Raw genomic sequence first — 12052 nt, 5'->3', positions numbered from 1 at the left:
AAGGGTTATTCTGTTGCCAGCCTTTCAGTGTTGCCTGACATCCGGATGTGTTTCATTTCTTTGGCAAAAGTGACAGAATTGTAACTAACTCTTTCTCTCTCCCACTTATAATTTTACAATTTTATATATGGACCATGAATTTGAAGCAGGTTCTGTGATTCGGGTTTCCTTGGGTCATTGTAAACAACTATCCTGCATCACACCTCCCCAAGACTAACATCTTGTAAACTAATACCGCTTACTTTTGGCCATGGAATATCGTTGTGTTTAGTCACTTCATCTGTCACGTCTTCCTCCCTATAACAGACTCTCCCTTTCTGTTCTCTCTGCAAGCCCGGACATGCAATGATCACGTCACTGGTCTCAATGGCATTCTTGTGTCCCTTCTGAATACTTGAAAGGCAACAAGCAGTCCCTTTTTAGATTGTCTTCAACAAAACTTGTATTTATTGAATCTTAAAGACCGCTTCAACTGTGTTTCCCACAGGGCTTCAATAGACTTGTACTCTGGCAACAACGCACAGTCACGATATTTTGCTGATACAAGTGGCTTGTTTATCCTCCATGATTTCTCAGTTGTGGTGGCGATTCCTCTGTGCTTCAGCTACCAAGCTCTCTCTCCTAGATGCTACTCCATGCATCTTGTTTTGGGCATGGTGTAACATGCTGAGACTTTGGTGATAATTGAAGTGTTTGGCTTTATGGCACTTATAACGTGCTGAAAGGTGATTGGTTTGACCGCACAAGCCTTCATCAGCATCTCTGTGTAGAATCAATGCCCCTCGAACTGTTGATTGGGTTGTCCATTGATTAAGTTTGTCTTTTTTCCATCATGCTGCCTGACCAGATTTTTTTTTTTTTTTTTTTTTTTTGCTCCTGATCCCAACATCTGCCATCTTTTGTGTCTCCAGAATGGTAACTAATTAAATATAAAGGCGGTTGGAGACGGGAAGGGACTAACTTATCAAAAGATTGCTCTTGATTATCCGGCTTCATGGCGACGGGACGGGAAAGTCTCTTAAACTGCATGAAGTCATCAAATCAAACTCTTATGTTTAATGGAGAAAGCCTAGTTCTGTAGGGCTCTGCGGAAGAATTGCTGCCTCACAGCGACAGAGACCTGGGTTCAATCCTGACTGTGGGTGCAGCTCGAACGGAGTTTGTACCTTCTCCCCTTGACCGCGTGGGTTTTTTCCAGGTGCTCTGGTTTCCCCCCACACTCCAAAGACGTGCAGGTTTGTAGGTTGAGTGGCTTTGTTAAAAATTGTAAATTGTGTCTGGTGTCTGGAGATCGCTGGTCGACATGGACTGTTTCCGTGCTATATTTCTAAACTCAACTTTTCTATTTCGTATTGGTTAATGATCCAAAGGAATGGAAATGCAGCTTAAACACGATTGTAGTTTCCTGGCAAAAATTCCTCGGCCGAACATACATGAAGCATTTAGTGCAGCAATATAATATGTATATATGTGTATATATATATATATATATATATACACATATATATGCACATGTATGCATATATATATGTACACACACATATATATATATATATATATATATATATATATATATATATATATAAATATGTATATATATATATATATATATATACATATATATATATATATAAATATGTATATATATATATATATATATATGTATATATATATATAAATATGTATATATATATATATATGTGTGTGTATATATATATATATATATATATGTGTATGTATATATATATATATATATGTATGTGTGTGTGTATATATATATATATATGTATATATATATATATATAAATATATATATATATATATATATATATATATATATATATATATATCTATATGTATATGTGTATGTATTTATATATATATATATATTACAAAAGTCAATAATAAGTAAATGACATGTTAAGTATCAACATTAACAATAAAAGTGGATATAAGTTGCAAAATAAAATTAGCCATAACTTTTCAAATGAAGTATTCTGCAAACACAGGTACCATTACACAGACACACAATGCCCTTTATTCAACCTGACATCCCTCCATGAGCATTCCCAGTCTTCCAGGCATGTCAGTCAGTTAGCAGGAATTCCTATTGGGAATTTCTAATGGCAGAAGCAGTAATGGTGAAGATAATGCACATGAATTGACATAAACCATGTCCCAACCGGGACAGGGAATTTAAAAGCAGTTTGGGGATATTTAGAAAACCCCTAGCATCAAATCTGCATCCTTTCTGCAGTTATTTGTAAGTTTACATCCAGCTAAAGGCCATGTATCAAAATAGAGATACAAGGAATGGCGATGCTGGAACCGCAAACACAACACTAGGTGCTGGAGTAACTCGATGGGTCGGGCAGAATCGGGGAGGGAATGAATGAATGGGTGGTGTTTTGTGTCGGGACCCTTCTTCAGTGATTGTAGTGGGGGGGATGGGGGGGGGGGAAACTAGACAAGAGAGGGGGGGAAGGGTGCATGGCAGATCTTAGCAAGTGGAACATACATAGAAAAAATGCTGGAGTAACTCAGCGGGACAGGCAGCGTCTCTGGAGAGAAGGGATGGTTGACGTTTCAGGGCGGAACCCTTCTTCAGATGAGGTGAGTACAAGCGATGGGGACTTTGCCCCTTGCTTCAATCATCTGCCGATCAAAAGCGAGAGTTGAACCGGAGATAGATAAGGAGAGAAGAGGAATGAGATGTGAAGCCAGGGGAAGGAGTGTCGGGGGGGATAGGGGCAAGGAGGGGGTGAAGAAATAGGGGACAGGTAGTTGAAGGAACGTGAGCTTACAGGAATGGGGGATGTTCAATGTTCGCACTGTTGGGTCGGCAGCTACCCAAGTGGAACATGGAGGTGCTGTTCATCCACTTAGCATCTGGTCTCACTCAACCTTCCCGTCAATAATTTGGATTAATTGCCCCACTGACCTTCTGTGACGTGAAAATCCTTGGAAGGGCCAGACTTATCTTTTTTTTTTAAAACTTTGTAAAGCTGTCTGGGCAGTAGATCAATGCAGAGGCAACATATTCCTCTCCTCGTTTAATAATTTGCATGTGATTTTCTGCTTGACTGGATTTATCGTTGTTGCCAGCAGATGTCCCTCAGTATTCCAGGTTCAGCCTGTAGCCTCTTGCTCTCGTGCACACTGCAAACAGCCGTCATTATCTGTCGATGTTCCGTACAGTCAGTTAAAGCTGACGCTGTCACGATGCACTTGGTCTTGATCGCAGCTGGGGTTTGCACTCGAGTTCAGAGGGAATATGTGCGAGGTGGTGTGAATCAATGGAGCAGACAATTTCCTTGACATCTGGTCCCCCTAAAATAGAGGAACGCACCATCAATAACGTTCGAAGCTGGGAGGTTCGCGTAGACGTTGGGAGGTAATCGGACCATTTGTGGTGTCCGAGAGCAGAATTAAAATCTGCCAAGTGATGTCCCACTACAACAGACACATCATCAGTCAATAACAATGTCTTTAACATTGTAGAATATTCATGGGAGCATTGTCAAATAAAGTCAGGGCTGTACATGAACTTATTCCATGGTATAGCCAGCAATGTGAAACTATTCAGATGTAACCTTAAGAAGGACATTTGTGACATTTTGCAATGGGTTTAGTTATGTCCCACCTCCAAAGTTGCTGGAACCTTTCTTGGGGTGGGTGAGCAGTTATTTGAGTCTATCACTATTTGAACCCATGGAAATGGTCTGAGGTGAATCATTGCTGTAATGCAAGCTGCAGGTTTTTAAGTTGGAGCTTACAATTGTGTTTTTTTTTAAACATTTAATGAGGAGAAAACAGAGTGGGGCACGTGACTGAATTTCCAGTATGTGCCATTCTGGGTAACACTCCTGTGGTTGGTGGAGGCCAAAAGACAATTTGTGCCTCTGGAGTAGAATTTTCAAAAGTTGAAACTATTTCTGTTTCTTCCAGGAATATAACTGATTTCCACCACGCTTTCCAAACTTGCTATAACCACCCTACTTAACGCAAATCTCATGATGGCTTGTTGAGCCAAACATTACTCTCAAATGTTTTTCCAGATGTACACGTTCTGGTAGTTCAGAGATCAGTTCCTTTCATGCTATGACCTATCCAAGAATGTAGGAAGGCACTGTCCCTTAAGTCGCACACATTTACTGCAGCTTAAGAGTTCTTGTTCCACCTCAGTGACCTGAGCGATCTGAAGTCGATTGAACAAAAGTTGTTGTGAAGTAACTACGTCTCTTCAATGGTAATCATTGCTCTATCCAGCCTGTTATTCTCCAATCTTGGATTGAGGATCTTTCTTCTCGTCTCCCGTCATAATCCCTCAGGATTGAGGGGAACATGCTTTGTATTATCCTTATTCGATCTTGACTGGACGACCTTGCACTCGATGTTATTGCCTTCACCTGTATCTGTGCACTGGATGGCTCGACTGTAATCATTTGTGGATGTATCTATAGTCTTTCTGCTGACTGGATGGCCTTGTGAGAACTCTATTAACAAGGCCTGGGATCCATGTTCAAGAAGGCAACACGCACACACAAAATATTAATAGCAAATGCAAACCAACACGATGAAGTTGTAATGTTCCTGAGTTGTTGCCTTTTCATGGCAAGATCATGCAGTCAACATTCCATGTACACGCCAAGAAAACCTTTGTCATATATAATCATGTTCTTCCTTAAACTAAGGTCCTTTTTGTTAATTTCAAGAGAATCTAGAAGCTTAATTGTCATAGGCAGGGGCAAGGTGAGCAATGAGAATCTTTCTAACTGCATCGATGCAAGTTTAGAGATACAGCACGGAACCAGGCCCTTCAGCCCACTGAGTCCATGCCGACCCGCGATCGCCACACGTTAACACGATCGCACTTTTTACATTTACCAAGCCAATTAACCTGCAAACCTGTACGTCTTTGGAGTGTGGAAGGAAACTGAATATCTTGGAGAAACGTCACGGGGTGAACGTACAAACTCCGTACAGACAGCACCCGTAGTCAGTATTGGACCCGCTGCATTCGCTGTAAGGCAGCAACTCTACCGCTGCGCCACCGTGACGTTAATGTACCTATACGACAAACAATCACACAATAATCAATAATCAATAATTGATCAATTAGACTAGGTGACTGGGCTATGATCATGCAAACTGAAGTACAGGCATCGCACGATGCTTGATTTGTGGATTGTTGAAATGCTCTGCTTGTTCCTTTAATGCCAAAGCTTAATTTAGCTACTGGTATTTTATGAATAAAGTGCTCGGATTTACTGCCGGCAGCAAATATATGTGTGATTTACTGGTTTTTGAATTAAGCACAGCCTTCAAAGTGCCTAACCCCCATGTACAAAGCGAGATGCCTGTACTGTTTGTTGTGATGAAACCTAAACAAACAACATAGTTCAGTTAGTTTATTGACGTGTACTGAGGTACAGCGAAAAGCTTTGTCACGTGATAACCAGTCAGCGGAAAGACAATGCATGATTACAATCGAGCCGTTTACAGTGTATAGATGCATGATAAGGGAATAACGTTTAGTGCAAGTTTAAGCCAGTAAAGTCCAACCAGTTTGGTGTGGTAGGCTTGTGGTTAGGATTGTGCCCCAAGAACCTGATGGTTGATGGACGAAGCTGTTCTGGACGCTGGTGGTCACAGTTCTCGGGTTCCTGGGTCTTTGATGTTGGTTGCTATTGTAAGACAATGTTTCCTTGGATTGTCTTTGACGGTGGTGAGTTCGATACCTGTGTTGAGCCGGGGCAATGTCCACCACTTCCTGCAACCTTCATCATTGGGCATTCCAGTTACTCAACCAGACCTTGACCCAACCTCTCAGTATGTTCTCTGTCACACACCTGGTGACGTTCGATAGAATATTCAGTGATATGCCCAATCTCCCCAAACCTCTGAGGAAGTAAAGGCATTGATCAGCTTTCCTGCTGTTGGGGCCAGAACACATCTTTGGAGAAACAGTCAACCAGGCACTCCCTCCACTTGCAATCCCTTCAATGAAAACTCTGCTTTCCTCTTGAAGTCAACAATCAACTCCTAAGGGCCTGTCCCACTTAGGCGACTGCCAGGGACTAGTTTTAATGGAATACACCTGGAGACACCTGGCGACACCTGGCGACACCTGGAGACACCTGGCGACAACCTATGACATTGAAATCGTAGCCGCCCAATCAATCACCTAAGTGGGACAGGCCCATTAGTCTTGTTAACATGGAGAACAAGATTCAATCAGATTGATTACTGATCACCCTCCTGTGCTCCATTTGTCCAACAGCAGGGATAACAGGGATGGTGTTAGAGTTCTGACTGTCTATATAGTCATGGGAAATGTTGGGAGTTGAGTGGAGATTGTTAAAAGTGTATAAAATCATGGGGCATGTATTGGGTAAACAGCCAGAACCATTTTTCTCCAGGGTGTAGAGGTCCAGAGGGTAAAGCCATGAGATGTGGGACATTTGTGTGGTGGTGAAGCAGGCAGATCTGACATTGTTATACAGCAAGTATACAGGCAATGGTTCAAAAGTTGTAAAGCTGGTTGTATTTTTGTTTTGAGGCGGTATTTAATACACTCAAGTTCTCCAGTGTGAAGGCAATAAGGATGCAGCTACTTTAAGAATGAAACAGCCGGGTCCCAAAGGCAGTTTCTGGGTTTGGTTTGCGCACTTGACACCAGCATTTGGTTGGGGTGTGCATGAGGGAGTGATGTTATTTATGTGGACTTCTAGAAGGAATTTGACAATACAATGCAAGAATCTGTTAAGCAAAATGAGAGCACATGGAATTGGAGATGACCTTGCATCCTTGGCAGGAGTTAGTAGATGGAGAATAGGGATGATGGTTTTGAACTTAAATTGGCATGATGTGGCAGCATTGTCCCCTGTGTCCTGGGTAGGGACTGCAGCTGCCATTACATTTGTTAATGGTTTGAATGAAGGAGTTGAATGTCATGTGTCCAACTTTTGCTGGCACCATTGTGTTTGTGAGTGTAATGCTTGCATGTTCCACAGGGATGTTGATGAAGTTAATAGAATGCAAGGCTGTGGTTGATGGAATTCAAAGTTCAAAACCAGTGTGAGCTTCCAATTTAATCTCCAATGAGAGACTAGTTTAGTTTGGAGATGCACTGTGAAAAGGACCCTTTGGCCCATTGAGATCCGTGCCGACCAGCAATTAACCATACTCTAGTTCTAAGTTGTCCCGCTTTTAAATCCCGCACACTAGGGGAAATTTACAGAAGGCAATTAGCCTACAAACCAACATGTATTAGCGTTGTGGGAGGAAACCGGAGCACCTGGAGCAAACCCACAAGGTCGCAGGGAGAACTACAAACTCCACACAGATAGGATGGAAACCGGGTCTCTGGCATTGAGGCAGCAGCTCTACCACTGTGCCACCGTGACGCCAAGTTGTAAATAGCAAAAAGCTTGTTAATTTAAAGATACAAGAGGAAAACATGCTAAAAATGATGGATTATATACAGAGGAATTAGTCTGAAGTCGCTGGAAAATGGGAGCGATTAGAATGAAATCGGTTTAACGGCCACTGTTTGTATGTAGATCCTTCACGGGAGGAAAAGGGAAAATTTTGTTTATTCTTTCCTTTTATTTTCTAGGGAAATGGGGACCAATCGGACACTGTCTACTTTGTTCCTGAATTTGCACTTTCTCCACAAGGAAGCTTTTTGGAAGATACGACGGGAGAGCAGGCCCTGACATACCGTTACGATGATCAGGTCAGTGCATGGTTATCTCAAACAGCAGTCCATGTCAACAAGAAGCTATGTGATAGAAGCCTGATCTGCAATCTATATATTACTAAAATTCTCATCTTGTTTGATTGTATGTGTGCGTGAGATCCTGAAACTCCGCCAAAACGGTACACAATAGTGCTACAATTTTGGCCCACCTTACTCACCATTGTCCTGTGATGTAAATGAAACATATTTTGTTCACATTGATGGTATATTTTACAAGTTATTGACATTTTAAACTTTACAAAAATCACTTTTCAAACCACTTTTCCATTTGCCCTGCCCATCAGCTGTGTTTGACGTCATAATGGGATCTCAAATTTCATTTTTTTAAATCGCTATTTTCTTTGACATTGAAACTCCAGAGGTGCTGCCTGACCCGCTGAGTTACTCCAGCATTTTATGTCTGTCCTATCAGCAAACCAGCATTTGCAGTTTCTTCCTACACTGATTAGTAACCAAAATTGAAAATAATCAATAAAACTCTGGAATGCACAGACATGGGATGCTGAATGCAAAGGCCACAATGTTGTCCATGGATCTGACCGAGGATGGATTTTTGATTACCATGAGTTTTTCTTTAAAACCATCCACTAAATTATTTTGGGCCATGACTGTAAAAATAAAATAATACTGGGAATTTATTTTCCAGTCAACACGTCGGCCAAGCTTCAGAATGATTGTGCCAGGAACTGAGAAATCACTCATCAGTACACGGCAGTGGTTCTGAATTGGTCATTAAATACACTCGATGATTGTTCAAATAATTGTGACAAAATGAGCTTGGAATGCCTTGCTCAATTAACCTCCAGATCCTTGGTGTAGATGTAGATGGTGCGACTTTTATGTATTTTACTGATGTTATGGGCTCTCGATATTTCACAACTAACTTCACCATAAAATTAAATAATGTTCAAATAATGTCTCACTGGGACTTTATACTTACTTTCTAACAGCATTTAATATCTGGAAAGCTCTGCGGTAGACTCTACATATTTACGTGACATTGTGTGCTAGGGTAATGAAAATATGAATGTAATTGGCTTAATATAAGTAAGGGTCAAGATTTGGGTTTGGGTTGCAATGTTGTTTCTTGGCAACTCTTGTAGCAAGCAAAGCAATTATTCTAAGAAGTGTATTATCGATAAGAAGACTCCAATTATTGTGATTATGCCGGGCAATAATGATACATCATACATCTGAGGTATAGCTAAGGAAATGGCTATTGCTATTGTAATTTTCTTTCTTTCAGTTATGCAGCTGGTTAAATAAGATTACATTCTTATTTCCCCGTCTTGGTTCCACATGCCTATTGTTGAAAATATATGGTTATTATAAGTCGTCGTCAACGTTCCCGTCAGCGTTTATTGGAGATGTCCTGCGTGGGGTACTGATATATGAAGCAAATTATTCAAGGAGTGGAACAAAATGATCAACTTCCTGTAAATTTAATTTGACGGAAGTGGACAGCTAGCTTTTTGCTTGCGCTGGTTAAGCCTCAATTGTGAATTGGGAGTCAGACTAATGAACACTGGTTTCCTCTTGTAAGTGATGCATGCATCTCAGGAAGCAGGGAATAAGACACAGATGCTATTCCAGTAGAGACTAAACTTTTTATTAAAGTAACTCTCTGGAAGAATGCTACATTATGCAATGCAAATCATACCCAAAAATGTTCAGCGAGGCAAGTTAAACTAGGTAAGTCAAATGCACACCTCCAGATTCGGGGACAGTTTCATCCCCGCTATTATCGGGCAACTGAATGGATCTCTCACCAGCTCGAGTGCGATCCTGACCTCCCATCTACCGCATTGGAGATCTCTTGAACTATCTTTACTTGAACTTTATTGGACTTAAATGTCCACTGAGTATCAGTAAGCTTGGATATATTACATTTCATCATCCTCATCCAAATCACGGAATAGCTGGCTCCTTGGCACAAAAAAACCACAGCACCCCCCCTCCCCTCCCCTTTGCAAACTCCCATTCCAAAGTTATTCCTACTGTTTGCTATTCATGGTTTTTTATCTTGACCCCGTGTAATCCTTAGCTCTTGCCAATATAGTATCCTCCACTTCGAGCTGTAAATTTGTATAATATCCTTGTCTGGAATTGCATTGAATTTCTCCTGAACTCACAAATCTACCAGACACACTTTTTCTTATCCATTATACTGGTTACAATCTTCAAGTGTGAACATTTTTTTTAGATTTAGAGATGCAGCGTGGAAACAGGCCCTTCGGCCCTAGTCCACGTTGACCAGCGATCGCCCGTACACCAGTTCTATCCTTCACATTAGGGACAATTTACAGAAGCCAATTAACCTACAAACCTGCACGTCTTTGGAATGTGGGAGGAAACTGGAGCACCCGGAGAAAACTCGCATGGTCACAGGGAGAACGTACAAACTCCGTACACAGCACCCGAAGTCAGGATCGAACCTGGGTCCCTGGTGTTGTAAGGCAGCAGCTCTACCACTGCGCCACCATGTAAGAGGGTCTCGACCTGAAACGTCACCCATCCTCTCTCTCCAGAGATGCTGCCTGTCCCGCTGAGTTGCTCCAGCATTTTGTGTGTCTCTTCGGTTTTAACCAGCATCTGCAGTTCCCTCACCCACAAGATAATATCCTTGTCTGGCATTGCATTGAAAATCTCCTGAAGTTACAACTCCACTAGACACACAACCTTTTTTCCTTATCCATTTTACTGGTTACTATCTTCAAGGCCTAACTGATTTGTGAAATGTTGTTTTCCTTGTGGAAATCCATGTTGACCCTATCCAAGTCTAATATGTTCTAAATGTTCAGTTACCACGTCTAATTTGTTTATAGTTTCCCATTGCTTTTCTTCTCCTGACTTGTTAGGTGGTGGGATTATACAAACGTTCTTCCAATCCAGAATTGGTGGACATTTTAAAGCTGTATGGTGCATGCATTATCTTAATCGCATCCCTCCGTACCTTAAGATCATAAGTGATGGTAGATTTAGGCCATTCAGCCCATCAAGTCTACTCCGCCATTCACTCATGGCTGATCTATCTCTCCCTCCTGACCCCATTCTCCTGCCTTCTCCCCATAACCTCTGACACCCGTACTAATCAAGAATCTATCTATCTCTGTCTTAAATATATCCACTGACTTTTCCTCCACAGCCATTGGTGGCAAAGAATTCCACACATTCACCACTCCCTGACTAAACAAATTCCTACTCATCTCCGTCCTAAAAGAATGTCCTTTAATTCCGAGGCTGTGACCTCTAGTCCTAGACTCTCCCGCGAGTGGAAACATCCTCTCCACATCCACGCCTTTCACTATTCTTAACATGCAGGTCAACAGATGCTGAGGATTTATTGGCTTTCAATCCTATTAATTTTTTCAATATGATTTCCTTTCCTAATGCTGATTTCTTTCAGCTCATTCACTGTAGATCTGTTGTTCCCACTGAAGCATAATTATTTAATTTTCTTGCCATTTCCTTTATCCCCCAACATAATTTCTTCCAGATTAACTTTTGCTAATCTTTTCCCCTCTATGTGCCCATGGAAATCTTTGCAGTAGTTTTGGTACTTTGATAGATTAGAGTGATATTCTATGTTTTGTATTCTAATCATTACCCTGGCCTTTCGATGTTGAATGCTAATAATTTTCCCATGCTCATGCTTTTTTTTTGTGTGATGTTGTAGACTGGTTTTATAATAATTAAAATGCTGGAGAATCTCAGCGGGTGCAGCAGCATAAGGGGGAAATCCCGTAAAACCGAGATGAGAAGAACATTTTTCACACAGAGAGTGGTGAAACTCTGGAACTCTCTGCCACAGAGGGTAGTTGAGGCCAGTTCATTGGCTATATTTAAGAGGGAGTTAGATGTGGCCCTTGTGGCTAAGGGGATCAGAGGGTACGGAGAGAAGGCAGGTACGGGATACTGAGTTGGATGATCAGCCATGATCATATTGAATGGCGGTGCAGGCTCGAAGGGCCGAATGGCCTACTCCTGCACCTAATTTCTATGTTTCTATCTATGGAGTGAAGGAAATAGGCAACGTTTCGGCCCGAAACCCGGAAGGAAATAGGTAACGTTTCGGGCCGAAACCCGAAAGGGTTTCGGCCCGAAACGTTGCCTATTTCCTTCGCTCCATAGATGCTGCTGCACCCGCTGAGTTACTCCAGCATTTTTGACTATCTTTCATATTCCAGCATCTGCAGTTCCTTCTTAAACATGACTTAATAATAATATATATAATAATAATCTTATTTATATAGCACATTTTTAGTCAACTTGCATTGACTTATGTTA

General features: G+C 41.4%; 1 protein-coding gene across 1 annotated transcript in view; it reads left to right on the top strand.

Moving 5' to 3' along the window:
• adamtsl3 (ADAMTS-like 3) overlaps positions 1 to 12052 on the top strand; it is a 264426-nt gene that overhangs the window by 19939 nt on the left and 232435 nt on the right. The window contains exon 3 of the mRNA XM_055661003.1: positions 7622 to 7741. Within this exon, the coding sequence (XP_055516978.1) occupies positions 7622 to 7741 (120 nt within the window). The remainder of the gene's footprint in view (positions 1 to 7621; positions 7742 to 12052) is intronic.

Source organism: Leucoraja erinacea, chromosome 33 (genome assembly GCF_028641065.1).
Source record: "Leucoraja erinacea ecotype New England chromosome 33, Leri_hhj_1, whole genome shotgun sequence".
Classification (NCBI taxonomy): domain Eukaryota; kingdom Metazoa; phylum Chordata; class Chondrichthyes; order Rajiformes; family Rajidae; genus Leucoraja; species Leucoraja erinaceus.
The sequence above is the reverse complement of the archived record's forward strand: the minus strand, read 5'-3'. Positions and strand labels throughout refer to the sequence as shown.